The sequence below is a fragment of the Archocentrus centrarchus genome, chromosome 19 (genome assembly GCF_007364275.1).
Source record: "Archocentrus centrarchus isolate MPI-CPG fArcCen1 chromosome 19, fArcCen1, whole genome shotgun sequence".
Lineage (NCBI taxonomy): Eukaryota > Metazoa > Chordata > Actinopteri > Cichliformes > Cichlidae > Archocentrus > Archocentrus centrarchus.
The window spans coordinates 16,324,273-16,339,402 of NC_044364.1; the positions used below are offsets into that span (position 1 = coordinate 16,324,273).

At 42.5% G+C, this 15,130-nt stretch overlaps 1 protein-coding gene across 6 annotated transcripts in view; it reads left to right on the plus strand.

Annotated features, from left to right (window-relative positions):
* The window catches only part of nrxn1a (neurexin 1a), a 67,482-nt gene extending 55,114 nt beyond the window's left edge, over positions 1-12,368 (plus strand). For 5 of the 6 annotated variants that reach the window (XM_030755742.1, XM_030755744.1, XM_030755743.1 and 2 more), the window contains 5 exons: positions 296-467; positions 1,405-1,494; positions 2,536-2,846; positions 8,720-8,798; positions 9,708-12,368. In XM_030755742.1, the coding sequence (XP_030611602.1) occupies positions 296-467; positions 1,405-1,494; positions 2,536-2,846; positions 8,720-8,798; positions 9,708-10,009 (954 nt within the window). In that variant the 3' untranslated portion in view covers positions 10,010-12,368. Of the gene's footprint in view, positions 1-295; positions 469-1,404; positions 1,495-2,535; positions 2,847-8,719; positions 8,799-9,707 lie in introns of all 6 variants that reach the window. The other variant, XM_030755746.1, reaches the window with a different exon arrangement.
* The last annotated feature ends 2,762 nt before the right edge of the window (positions 12,369-15,130 follow it).

A 15,130-nucleotide genomic window follows, 5' to 3' on the forward strand; every position in this document is an offset into this window, starting at 1 on the left:
TAAAGAGCCCCCTGGTGGTTAAAGAAAAATCCACAGAAACGCCGCACCGGGCTATAAGCCGCATGGTTCAAAACGTGGGAAAAAAGTAGCGGCTTATAGTCCGAAAAATACGGTAAATGTATCATGGTGCTGGTTTTTGGACAAACCCATTAGCTCCTTTTGCACCATAAAGTACACAAAGCACTTGGACACACACAAACACACACACTGCCGTGCATACCCAAAAGACATGAAACTAGTAATATCCTTGCGTTTACATAACTGAAAACGTTTTCATACCTCTCCTCCTCCTCAGGACAAAGGCAACATTAGAGTAGTGTTTAATGTCGGCACTGATGATATCAACATCGAGGAGAGCTCCAAGTTTGTCAACGATGGGAAGTACCACGTAATTCGGTTCACTCGCAGTGGTGGCAATGCGACCCTCCAGCTGGACGACCTGCCGGTCATAGAGCGTTATCCCTCAGGTAGGCCCTGCCCCGCCCGTATAGGCCCAACCGTCTGACTCATTACAGCACTGCCTGTACTTGGGCAGCTCCAGCTACACTTTAGTCCAATTCAACCCACTTTCTAATCAGTGTTTTCTTTCAATGTTTATATTCAAACACTGAGGTTGAGACATATAATTGCAGCTTTGTTTTATGTTATTGTGTTTGAAATGAAATATGTGTGATCTGACATGAAATATGACTTTTTAAACCATAAAATGAGGTTTTACAATAGTTTGTATACTAGTCAGCTATGTTATGTTAGGCCTGTTAAATAGTGTTAAAGGTAATTTATGAAAATATTCAATACAGGTGTCAGTTGTTTTTCTCATCATAAAAGAAAATAATAACAGCTGGTGCATTTTTGGTCAAATAATAATTTAAAAACATGTCATATTTGGAGATAAATGTTTAACTAGAGTAAAAAATAAGAAAAAGAAAAAAGTGTATTTTGTTGAATATAGTATTTGTTTTTATATTTGTTGGGTTTTATATTTAAAGTGGTAATCTTAGTTAGTAGTCTTTAACACAATGAGGCTTTAGGTAGCTCCTAGCTAAAATGCTAAATGCTAGTTGTTGTGAGGTGTGTGTGAGGGATCTTCCTGTATGTAACACTAAACTCAGTCAGTGATATAGGCAGTATGTGACAGCTGTAACATTATTTCCCTGTGCTCTTGCAGATGTTAACCCCTGAAATGTCTCTTTAAATTAAACCCAATGAACAGAGAGTAAGAGTCCGCTCAGTGGAAACATAGTGAATTCAGCTCCTCTTCTCTTCAAGCTGACCTTAACACAGTGACACGCCAACAATGAGCAGACCATTACTTTCTTTTCATTGCTGTTCTTTTTGTATCCAGCTCCTGTACCAAGTTTGGATGTGCGTAATTACTACTGTGTTTTCATCTCTAAATTAAAGGCAACATTGATAACGAGCGCCTGGCCATCGCCAGACAGCGAATCCCCTATCGGCTCGGTCGAGTAGTTGACGATTGGCTACTCGACAAAGGTAAAAACCCTGATTAAAATTCCTTAAAACTTTCAGCTTAAAAAATACAATTTGAAGACAGTTGACTTATTGTGCACCATCAACTAACATCTAAAAATCTAAATCCATAACTAAGTATTTAAAAGTTGGGCAGCTGTAGTGTGTAATACTGTGTAAACTGTAGTGCCTGTGAACGTATCTTGTTAGTGTGTATCTGATAATATCAGGTTAAAGGGACGATGGAGAGATTTAAATGTGAATAAATCAGAAAATAGAAAAGAAGTACTGATAAAAGATGCTTTATTAAATAATTTTGTTTCTTATCAAATTGTAAACAATAAAGCATTTTACTAAAGATTATATGTTGAAAAAAAAATTTGTAATCAAATTAAAGTACATGCAAAGTATTGTGCCATGTAAGAATTATGTAAATTTGAAATGACTAATAGAGCAATTCTTTTTGAAAAAATGTAAAAGTTTTCCTCCTAAACTTCAGCAGAGCTCCTTAAATTAGACTCTAGTCCCTTTAACAGTGAGCAGTGCTAGAGCTTATAACCTGTGCATGCTTCATAGGGCTGTGACAACAGTTCTCTAGATCTCTGTCTCTCTGTCTGCCTGTCTGTCGCTCCTTCAAATACAATGTCGTGCCGCACAACCATCACCATAGCAACCATCTGTCAGCCCTGTCTTCTTGGGGCCCTCTGACTCCTCTCATCTGCTGACTCTTCCTCCTCCTTCTGTTCTTTGCCTCTTCATCCTCCTCGCAACTTCTCAGTCTCTTCACCCCCTCCTCCTTCTCTGGCTCTCTGTTCTTACTCTTATCTCCCTCAGTCTCAGCCTTCTCCACGGTTCTCCACGGCTTCGATTTGCTCTGCCATGCATAATCTATCCCATCCTCTCACCATGGCTTGGGGGTGGTGGATTGTGTAACACTCTTTTGTGTGTATGTACGCACGTATGTGACCACTGGAATGTGTGTGTGTGTGGCTGTATTTGTGTGTGTCTGTCCACCTTTTTTTTCCCTGTGTGTTTGGTTGCGGGTGTTTGTGTGTGTTCGCGTAGGCCGCCAGTTGACCATCTTCAACAGCCAGACAACAGTGCGCGTTGGTGGAGGCGAGCGAGGTGCAGCCATGTTCCAGGGACAGCTGTCTGGCCTTTACTATAACGGCCTCCGCATCCTCAACATGGCCGCTGAGGGGCACCCGCACATCAGAGTGGAGGGCAGCGCACGTCTTGTCGGCGATATGCCATCCTCCTCAATCACCCCGCAGTCCAGTGCTGCGGCCGGAGGCAACCGTTCAGACTCCGCCCCCTCCATCAGTGACATCACAACCACTACAGCCACTAACAGGAAGCAGGGTGCAACACAGCAGGTCAGAGCAGCATCGCATTTTCATGCCTTTCTGTGTCAGTTTGTGTCAGGAAAACCTCTTAAAGCCAATCTGTGTGGGCACATAAAGATCTCCTGTTCAAATGTAATTCCTCAGATATCTTCCTTTGGTGTGACAATAGGTAATTAAAAAGTGGTAATTTGCTTTGATAAGTTTCTTTTAGCACTCAGTAAGAGGATTAGCAAGCTCACAGCCCGTTAATCAAGGATGGCAAGATATAACAGGAAAAGTGGGATTGTTTTATACTCCGCTCTGAGCTCCACTCAGTTTATTCAAGGAGTGAATTTCATGTGCAGTGCTTCACATAATGCATTAAAGACGTTAAAAATAAGCACAGGATAAGACATCACACTTCTCCTTTCGGCTGCTCACGTTAGGGGATCATCTGCCTGCATCTCACCCTATCGCTAGCATCATCCTCTGTCACACCAACCACCTGCATGTCCTTCTTTACTACATCCATGAATCTTCTCTGTGGTCTTCTTCTTTTCCTCCTGCCTGTCAGCGCCACATTTGACATCCTTCACGATATTCACTATCCCCCATCTAGACGTGTCCATACCATCTCAACCTTATCTCACATATTATGGATTAAAACTAACATGAACTAAAGAACAAGGTGGACAATGATGACTGCTCAAGATCCACTCAAAGCCTGATGAGAACTGCAAAATCTGAAAATATTTGTTAGGCATTTTTGTCTTGCCTAGCATTAATCAGGCATGATGTATAGCAAAAAGTTTCTAGATGAAACTCTGATGTTAAATATTATAATTACACCGTCAGCCTCTTGGGCCCCTTGGGCACTGGGATACTCCAGCATCAAAGTCTTTCACCTGACTTTAAAGGGAATCAAAGTCAGAACAACTCCTATCATCTATAAGTCTGCTGCAGCCAGAGACTGTATATAAAAAATGGTCATAACCACTGTGATCTTACTCTTTAGTTTCCCATTTTTAAGGCTTGACTTGAGCATGTTGGCTGTCCTTTGCACTGCATGCTCTTGCTATTGTATGATATACTGTAGTGCCAATTAACAACAATAGTTGCTTCATATTGTGAGGTAAAGGCCTTTCAATATTAGAAACAATCAGTCGATCCCCTATAAGCAGCACTTCACAACAGCAGGAAGGAAGAGCTCCCTTTTAACAGGAAGATATTTTGGGTAGAACCAGTCTCAGGGAGAGCCAACCACCTCCTGTGATCAGCTCAGGGTGAGGGGAAAGAGAAGAGAAGAAAGGAGAGCACAGAGAGACAAGGAGAAACTATGGGAGAGACTGGACAAAAGTTAATGACATGAAGTAGTGGCATACAAATGCATCAGGACTGAAAAGAGTGAAGTGAAGAATTATCAATTTCCAGGTAGTCACACCCTAATTTATACCTCGCTTTAATGTCTTTTTTACTCTAAATGGGAGCCAATTAAAATAAAAAAAAAAAAACACGCTGTATTAAATAAAACATTAAATAAGCAATTTAAAGCATAAATTCATCAAGTGTTTACTGAAGTAATAAACTGATTAAACAATAAGGCAAGGTTGTTTTCTTGCAGATGTTTATAGAATCACTGCAACCAGATGAGTGGCCAACTAGTGTATTTAATGGACAGAAGACTCACTTTCTGCTCTAACACAGTCATAGAAATGGACTAGATGGGAAATTCACCACTAAGTGGTCCCTCCCTGCTAAATTACTGCAGGAGAAATGTTTGTGCCAATGGAGGATGTAATAGCTTTCCCATAATATGTAAACTAATGCACATGGGACAGTAGAAACACATAATTGTTATTGAGGCATATAGATGTAATATAGCGGCTGCAGCTGAAGAGTCAATGCTAGTGTCAGAGTATGCATTGTGAGCAGGTACATCGCAGACGCTTTTGCTCTATTGTTCAGATCACTACAGAGATGTTATCAGGCTCTTAGTGGGCGTCTGTGTGCTGCAGTTCTTCTGTGTTATAAAACTGTGCGCCAGCAGCACTGAAAAAATATTTTTTTTATTTTTTATTTTTTTACAAGTTGCCATGGAGATAGTGAACCCCACTACCCGCTGCTTGCTTTCTCTCTCCCAGCCAGACTCCCACAGAGACTAGTTCCTCTGTGAATAAACCGCCAGCTGTTTCAGACATAAATAATAGAACGCAGAGAGCTGTGAGCTAAGCCTCAGGCATCAATAATGGATATGAGAGCTGGAGGGATAACGCTGCAGAGTGACAGTGCTGTCACAGGGCCTTTTTTTTCACACTCTTCACTGCTCAATCTCTCCCTGTGTATGTGATTTAAATGAACTATTCCTGCGCCTGTGATTTACTGATGTGAGTGCTGAATCTGGGGTGCAGAGCTGTTCAGTGCAGTCAGTATGAGAAGTGGGTCAGAGCCGCTATATGCTCAATATACCGCAGCACGTGCATTTGCTGGTCTGTGCAAGTCAAATCACTCCTGCTGGCCCCCAAACTCTATTTTTGCGTGCGTGTGTGTGTTTGTCTTGTTTAAGAAGAATCTACAGCTTCCCTATTGAGGCTGCCTAGTGTTGCCTGGCAACCAATCTGGCCTTAACCAACACACACATAAAACATTGAACACACACACAAACACTCAGGTGGATCGGGAACAATAAGTTGAATTGCAGCACATTGCATCAGAGGAGGGGCAGTGAGAAATGTGCTACGGGTCCAGGCAATTTGCCGGTTTCTCGCATACGCCTCAACTTTGGGTGTGCGTCTGAGTGGATCTGCCTAAGTTACCCCATGGGTTTGCGCCTGCCGTCAGCGCTTTGTGCAGTAAGAATATGTTATGTGCTTCCTCCCGACGTCCACACTGTGTCGGGGTTTTTTTGGCGTGTTGAAAAGTGGAAGGGATTAATAATGCATGACAGCTGAGCACCAGCGAGGAGAAGAGAGGGAGAGTTTGTGTGAGTGTTTATGCTAGAGGCTGCTCTGAGTCACAGAGCTCGAGTTTGGTTTTGATGTTCTGTGTCTGTCGGTGGATGTGTTTGCGTGCGTTCACGTGTTTGTGTGTACCTGTGTTTGATGGGAAGACTGATGGAAGAAACCCGAGGCTCGGAGCTGTGCCCAATTGGCTATCAGGAATCAGCTGACCCAGGCACTTCCATGTCTCATCCCTCTCCTCTTTTCTCCAGCTGTTTTTTTTTCCTCCCTGCCTGCATCGTTATCGCTCCATCTTTCACATCTTTGTCTCCATTCTGCCTTTCTTCTACTTATTATCGATCTTCTGGAGATACTTTCTCCCTCTTTCCTCGGTTATTTTTGCTTTGCCTTTGCTCTTTCTCTCCCTTCATATCTTTCCATATTTACTCGTCACCCCCCTCCTCTTCTCCCTCCCCACTCCCTCCCTCCCTCCCTCCCTGTCTGTGGTTGAGCTCCAGTGATAGGCTGTTAATGCAGGCGGTGTATGAGTCTATCTCACCATCTGCAGTAGTGGAGCTAGCTCCTCTCCTCTCTCGTCAGGATCTCTTCATCAGCCTGCCAACTTCAGCCTGATTTGGTGTATGCTTGTGCGTCTGTGTAGATGTGTTTAAATAGAAATAGATCAATGGAGCATGTTTGGCTGTTATAGAGTTTGTGTGTGTACATGTGTGTGTGATTTCCAGTTGTGAAGTAGCAGACAAGCTGTTGAATCTTCTGCAAGAGAGTGTGAGGACTGAGTGCAGCTACTATGTGTGAACTAGGCAGTCAGGGAGGCATGGATGGTCGTTGGCACTGTTCGGCTGCTCAGGTAGAAATTTTACTCTTTAAGCATGCAGATATTCTTCTCATCATGCTCTCTTTGTCCAACTGTATCTATCTTTTCCTCCCTATCGGTGTTCATCTATGTCCATTATTATGTCAGCATGCTCTATTGATAGACTATGAAAAGATGGGGACAAAGAAGGAGGGACAGAAGGAGGGTGAGGCAGAGGGGCGGAGGTTCCTTGGGCACACACTTGCTTTGGCAGATTTTCTATAAACTTCTGTGGGTAATCAATGAGATTTAAGCTGTGTTTGGCATGTCCCCATTTTTCTTTGTGTTCACTGTCTCCCATGCGATAGTGGATCAATACTCTAATTGGCATCCTCTATTTGAATGGGGTGGTCAGCTGACAAGGTGATGTCACAGATCAGAGGAGGGACCTTGTAAAAATGTGCTTCTCTGCCTTTGTTTTAGCCAAAGTTAGGATTCAAACCAGGTGCCCGCGGAAGACACATAGGTGTCTTTGAATCAAAAATCAAGGACGGTGGCTCAGAATTGATCAGTGACAGATGTCAGGGGCGGTGTGTTTCCTGCGGCCTGATTGGTTCATGTGCTATTCGAGTCCTGGCAAAGGCACAGAAGGGCTTATTGACTGGCTGGATTCCAGAAGCTAAGCTTGCCCTAGCAGCATTTGACAGCCCAGTGGGCAGAACTGATTGGAAAAGCAGCCGAGGAAAGAGAACGGGTCAAGCATCAGTAACCTAATGTAAGTTGTAGGCCAAACTGGACTACAGCAGACTTGTTAGGACTAACAACATACAAGGCCAGTGCAGGCTGTTTTAGAGGGCTTGCTTCTCTGCTACTTTCTCCTATAAAGAGAAGAAGCGAATGCAAGGTTTAATGGCAGTTTAATGAGTTTCTGTTTGCTATTCCTGTCCAAGCTTAGACATCACAGCGCTTTGATTTGGTTTAGATTTCTCCTCCAGTTTAGTCTGAATCCTCCTCTGGTGCTCTTCTCTCTTTTTAGCTCCACTGCTCTCTCCCCTCTCTTTTATTCTGTGGGTTACTAACATCCACTGCAATGCATCACAATCCAATTTTAATTTAATGCTGGCACTGAGCACCCAGTGTGGTTAAAACACACACACGCATGCACACACACGCTCACACATTTAATATCTCTCATGCCGACGCGTCAAGGCAGGCGATGTTTAACAGTAGTTCATGAATATGCGGAGCACATTAGCACAGTGTTAAGTAAAGACCGTGGCACTTTGAAGTCCTCCTCCTCCTTTCCTGTCTTCTTTTCTCTTTTCTCCCCAATAGCCTTCGCCTGAAATTCCTTTTATCCATTCATCTATCTTTAACTCCCTCCCTCTTTTCTCTCCCTTCTCCTTGCACTCTGGCTGGAGCTGCAAATCAACGCACAGGTCCCCGCTGAGGGTGCACACTCCCTTTTTTTTTTCTTATTCTTCTTCTTCTTTTTTTTTTTTTTTTATTCCCCATCATTTCTAACAGCCTGAACTTAGAGTTGCCATGGCAACAGGAGGAGCAGGGACGGAGAGGAAAAAGGGCGCCTTTTCCACTGAGAGGGAGCAAGGCGGAGAAGGAGCGATTGTTGAGATATTAGTGGATTGGTGTAGGTTAGAGGTGGGCTATGAGTCGAAAATCAATATGGTGCTTATGGAGAGGATGTGAATAAAGGAGATTTAAATTAGCTATCCAATGCTTAGCAGAAATGGTTAATGAAAGCTGATTTTAATTTTTCTTCAGCCTTACGTATGAACAATTCCCAATATCAGATGGAGATGGCAGAACCCAAATAGAAAGGCCAGAAGAGAACAAAGGAAGGGGAGGGTTAATAGAGTAGTAGATGATAACTAAGAGGTCTCCTTGTGGTTTTAAAGGGATTCAGTGTTTCTCTTCTCCCTCTTCTTTCTTCTTCTCTTCTTGGCACTCAGGTTTTGGCCGCCTGCCATTGCTGGGGGCTGTAACAGGCAGAAGTGTTTATGGTCAACTGAAAACGGGTGGGCGAAAGATTGGTGCTGTGTGCTCACACATACAGGAAATAAACAGAAGGGGTGTTCGGAACCAACTGTTTTTGTCTTAGAAATGACGGAGATAATGAGTTTATGTATATATACGTGTGTGTCTTCTCTCCTCAGTCAACAGACGACCTGCTGGTGGCATCAGCCGAGTGCCCAACCGACGATGAAGACATTGACCCCTGTGACCCCAGTTCAGGTGAGAGCCATTCACGAATATACTGCCTTTATGGAGCTTTTAAGTCACAGATGGGTAAAATACAACCCCAAGGCCATCTCAGTCTGGCTGTCAATATCCTACAAGTTTAAAAAAACAAAAAAAAAAAAAAACAACAAAAAAAACTCCCTGAAAATAAATTGGTAAGATGTAGTCTAATTTAGTCATTGAAATAGTGTATGATTAGATTCAGTTGCCTAATGTGTGCTCTTCTCTCAGTCACTATGGGCCTGGGGAAGGGGGGAGGATCCTACCTGTTTTATGTCCTCCGCACGCACTGCTGATCATTTTTTTTCCTACCGTTTTGTCACTCGCTACAATTAATTTTTTATTTGCACTCAGGTTTCTGCCCTTAGGCATTACCTAATACTCCCCATCTCTTCCCATCTTCATCTGCATCCTTATCGTTGTCATTAAAATTTCATTTTTATATATCCCGTTTTATTTACCTCCCCCTTCCTTCATCTTTTTCTTTTCCCTCCTCTAATCTCTGTACAGCCACAAAATTTGATATTTAAATTCTTCCATTATAAATCATTTAATATGGTGTGAAATCTCACCATACTGCAGCCCTCACTGCCTGTCGTAAAGTGTCAGAAGTATGTAATAAAACCTGATATAATATGCACCTGTGCTCTGGATCCTCCTCTAAGCAATGTGTACTGTAATCTGTTTACACATTATGTGATGATATGTAAACAGCTTTGGCTCTAAGCTGCAGCTTTCCCTTGCCAGCATGTAGCATTATGCAAAATGCTTGTCAAATAATTCATCACCATGATCCATTGTGTCTTCCAGTTCTCCACCCACCATCATCACAGGCACTCCAAATTAATAATGTATAAACTAAACCGTAATATAACATCAATTTCCTCCTCTCTCCCCTCACAGCCCGCCCTCCCCTGCCAGAGGTGAAGATATTCCCGGGTCCGTCTGAGGTGGTGCGGGAAAGCAGCAGCACTACGGGCATGGTGGTGGGCATTGTAGCAGCCGCCGCCCTCTGCATCCTCATCCTTCTCTACGCCATGTACAAGTATCGCAACCGCGACGAAGGCTCCTACCACGTGGACGAGAGCCGCAACTACATCAGCAACTCAGCCACACAGCCCAATGGCAGCGCCAAGGACAAGCCGCTGGGCATTGCCAAGATCTCCAAAAACAAGAAGAACAAAGACAAGGAGTACTATGTCTGAGGCAGATGACTTCTGACGCACAGACATATACGCATACACCTTTATATATAACGGTATATGTACATAAATAGATATATTCTCAAAAAGAAAAAAATGCACACAAACACATGACATAGACATGCTGATCTTAATGTTTACTCTCCAATAATAGACACCTGCACACATGCTGGCAAGCACAAACATACACACAAACAAGTTGACACACACACACACTCAAGCACAAACATACACACAGACTGGCCTGAGGGCATGAGCCCTTACTGTACAGTATTTACCAATGAGCAGAGCCTCTGTGAGAGGCTTCTTTTACGAACATAAACACCATTCCAAATGATTTAGAAAGCACCAGTTCAACTCCCAGTTAAGAACCATTTTGGGTCAGCCTGATTAAAAAAAAAACAAGAGAGACTCCCCTGCCACAGTCGGACCTCTCCAGTTGGACTCAGAGAGGTCAAGGAAGACTTTAAGTGAAGCACATGGCAGACAGAGTGTTTGCGTGAGAGGCAGAGCACAAGAACAAAGCTGTAAAAGCACCAAGACAAGCACCAAGTGTCTCTTCCAAGCTTCTTGGCCTTCCTCCCTGTTAACAGACGGGGCTCGAAGAATCACTGAGGATGCTGAGGAAACAAGCACACCAATGGTCCAAGTCTACCCCAGACAGCACAACAGGAATGCAGGGTGTAGCCAGAGAGACAGTGAGTTACGAGTGAATAGGCAGCGGCAGGTCTGGTGCACCATTAATATAATGGATGGGATGTGGTTGTTACGCTGCAGCGCTGCTGTTTTATGGCGCCTTGAAAAATCACAGAACAGTGCAATCAGTGAAAAACTGAAAGATATTTTCCTGGACAGGAGACTTCAGATGCTACCTACAGACACCAGTTGTGCGTGGCTGTGGTGTCTCACACACACACGCATATGCTGCACACACACACACACACGCTCGCTACACACGCAGACATACACTTACCTGCAATGCTAAAGACGCACCATATCTTCATAACTGACATTGAAGACTATACAAGAAGACATTGGTGAAAAAGACAAAGCTCATAATGAAAACTGTTATGGCAACGATAAAGATGAATATGAGGAACATTTGGGCAGTATAGACTCTGGGGAAGGGAGGGGGGATCTTATTGCACGTGAATTATCTTACTCCGTGTGATTTATACCGCGTTGAAACTCCAGAGGTTACACCGTGACGCACCACCATCATAAACTTACCACCTTGGCTTGAAGTATTTCTGAGTACGCGCTTCAAATGGTTTTTCAGTCTGTGGGATTCAACAATGATTTCAATCGCCAAACCGACTCTCAGATCAAATCTTCATCGACAAAGTGTGACCATCCCGAGTGTGCTGCATGCCCGAGCTGTGCTGTGGAGTGGTGGCGTGTCCCACTAAGTCCAAAGGTGGTAGGTTTGTCTGTGGAGAAAGGAGGAGAGTGTCGTGGGTTGCCGTTGGACGCGCGCAGCCCATGATTGGCCACGTCCTGTTTCTTAGCCTGATGTCTTACAGGCCACGCCCACTATACCTACACTAACCAACCACCTTTCATAGCAAAAACCAGCTGAGGAAAAGAAAAACAGAACAAAGTAAATGTTACCATGTGTTGCTAATAGATAGAAAAGTCCAGTTCTTGATGCCATTGGCTATATGACAACTTGAGTTGCTTTGATTTCATTGGCTCTCCCTTTTTCTGTCTTTCTCCTTGCATCCTCATGTATTAATTGCTGTTGGTTGACGGATTAATCGATGCTCATGCCATGACCAATACTGGACAGACAGATGGGTTTCTTATGGGAGATGGTCAATTATCTGTTTATGGACTTTTACAGTGTCTGAGCCCTCTGCAACTCAATAAGTGTAGCCCCACAAGATACAAACAGTGCCATGACACGAACAAGTCCCTCCAGTTCTTCCAAGCAATGTAACTAACCAGTCGGATGCATGCAAAACAGACCAGGGTAAGGAAGGACATGAAACAGACTGTGTGTGAGATTTCAAAGTATAAATGTCAAAATTAACATTTTCCCTTATTCTCTCCATCCTTAACTGGCCTTTTTGATCTGCCTCTTTCTTGTTTACTACATTCCCCTCTCCTCCATGTCTGGCGCTTTTCCTTTACCTCTATCTCTGTTGTGTTGCCATCTGAAAACAAAGGAGGCGTCTCAACCAATGGGATTATTCTACATCTAGGTGTTCATTAACCATGTTTATTTTCTATATGTACAATTTTTCTACAGTATTTACTTTTATTTTTATTGTTACGGTTCTTTGATGAACATAAAGTGGAAATTTATTATGAAAAATAGTTTTGAAGATTAATGAGTAAATAAAATATTACCCAAGTGAGACTTTGCGTGTTGGTTTTTCACTTCACTCCTGCCTGCGGACATCATTAAAGCAAGCTCCTGTTATCAGCCCCCCCCCAACAGCTATATTGAGATCAGATGAGCGTCTAATTAAGACAAGTCAAAAGTAGCAGCGAATCAGGGAGCAGATCTTCAAATAGTGATAAGATTGATGCCACTCGTGTCTGTTGGTTCCAGCAAATCTTATTTAGGGGACATATGAGAGTGTTACGAGTCTTCTCATCTAACTTGTATGAAAATTAAGGGCATTTCTGTATGCTGAAAGAATATAAGTTGCACGTCTATGCACATTGTTTTATCCTTTCAACTTTTTTTTTTTCATCAAAATAAGTAAAGAAAGCAACTCTTTCATTCTGAGTCCCATGCTATTTTACTGGGACTGCAGACACAAAAATACCCTACTGCACATACTAAACAGGGCTTTGAAGTATGGTGCTATGCTGTAAACGCAAAGTCTCTGCAGAGCTGCTGTTTGCTGGATGAAAGATCCCTGAGACTGCAGAGCTGAGCTTGCATCCTCAGGTGAAACATACAAAGAGCTGCTATTTCAATAAACACCTCCCCAGTCGCATTATCTTGTTCTCGCTGTTTCTCTTGCTTTCTTTTTTGTCTTTGCAGAACAGTCTGTGCTCAACAAAAGGCTCGTGTTAGGCTGTAGCCATCTGCTGCTTTGCTGTCCTTGGCCACAGCTAGCACAAAGATAAAGACAGAGCCGTGCTATTTTTATAGAGTGAATACAAAGTAGCTGTTTCTTGACAGTGGTCAATCAGTCAACAGCTTCTACATTTTTTTCTCGTTACTGAAGCTCTACACATCCAGTCAGATTATTAGTACCAACAGAAAATTCTTTAAGCAGGTCATGTCATTGAGATTGAGATCTGCTTTCAAGACAGATCTGAGTCAGGCAGACAGATAATACACGGATTGTACATGTTCAGAAATTTCCAAAATCATGTGCAAGAGGGATTGCAGGCACATAAATATAGCCTTTTAAAATGTTCCAGTGAAATCGGAAAATGCAGTTTCACGGTATTTGTAGCTCATTCCATTTGCAAGTATTAGAATCCAGGTTCAGTGTGAATTAGAGGTCCAGCTAATGACATTGTAAGCAAAAAAAAAAAAAAAAAGAGGTAATCTTGCAGTAGTGCCTTGTGATTAAACACCACACAGTACTGCTCTCTTGCAGATGACCAAACAAAAGCAACACAGTGCTTCTGTGTTGCATGCTTTTATTGTAACAGGGCCGACGCTGGGATAAGACACTGAGCATTTGAAAATGCCTTTATGCTTTTTGGCATCATGTGTCATCAGCTTTCACATTCATTTTTGAAGTAAAAGTACTAACAATCCAGATAAAGATACTTTGTTACTTCCCTGAGTAAGCTACCTAAGACAGTAAGACAAAGCAGGGTTATTTAAAGTGGAGTTTTTATACTTATTTTTGTAGTGATTGTTTTTGCTGGTTATTTTTCTTAATTTGAGGGGAAAAGGAAATGAAAAATGAGTATATGACTGTTAAGATCATTTCTAGTTGAGCCCTATTTTGTAAATAATGACCAGAAGGTTGTTTTTTTTTTTTTTAATTCAAATTTTCTAAAATAGCTGCAAATGTTTAAACTCATATCTATACAGTACTGTGCAAAAGTCTTGAGTCACATTTCATTTAGATTTTACTTCCAAGGAGCCGGTCTTTCTTGTATTTTTACTTAGTTACTAGCAGCCTTTCATGTCATTTGTTCTTATGTTTTTTAGTTGAATCTATGCAGAAATGCCAAACATAACACAGTTTGACAGGCATAAAACAGGATTTGCAGCTAATAACTTTTTTCCTAGGTGGCCCTAAATGTAATAGGGTAAAGCTGGGAGATGGCACACCTGGTCCGGGGAGCCAGGAGGAAAAAAAGCCTCTCCAGTGTACTTTCTTTGTCTCGCTCTCATTCTAGCTCCTCCTCATCACTGTCACACTTGTGTTAGTTTTGTTCAGCTCATGCGCCAACAACATCCCCCATCTCACCATGCTCATACACCCACATTTACACCACTGATATCTCTGATAAACACATGGCATATTTAAGCTTGTCTTCTCGTTTGCTTTATCTTATAAACTGTTCAATTTCACCGCCCACTTTGTTGTGGCCTTGGAGCTGGACCACGACACGTCATTATAGAAGTAGTAGTAAGACCTTGTTTGCACTTACAGGTATCCTGTTGACAGTTTACAGCTGTCCATTTTTACATTTGTGGTCTATGGGAAAAATTCTTTCAAGGACCTCAGGGGATTTTATTTGGTGCAATACACTGATATAAAAGCATGAGTCAGAATATGTTATTCTGTGTAAAATCCACAAAATCTGAAAAAGTCCCATTCTGATGCCCTCAGAGTCAGCTTTTCTTTTTTTTAAATACTTAATGAAGGCATGCAAAATTGTCTTTCAGTAATGAAATCTGAGCATCAATATGATGGGATATATCATAATATCAATAGCAAAGCTGCATCAATTTACACTCCCTGGGTTGGGCTGGACACCCTTTATGCCTTCAGAACCCCCTTAATTTTTTCAACAAGGTGCTGGAAACATTCCTGAGGTCCATAATAACATCATGCAGTTGCTGCAGATTTGTCAGCTGCACATCCAGCCTCGGTTTCCTGGTCTTAGTTGACAGGAGTGGTACCCTGTGTGGTCTTCTGCTGCTGTAGCCCTTCTGCTTCAAGGATCAATGGTTTGTGCATTCACAGATGCTCT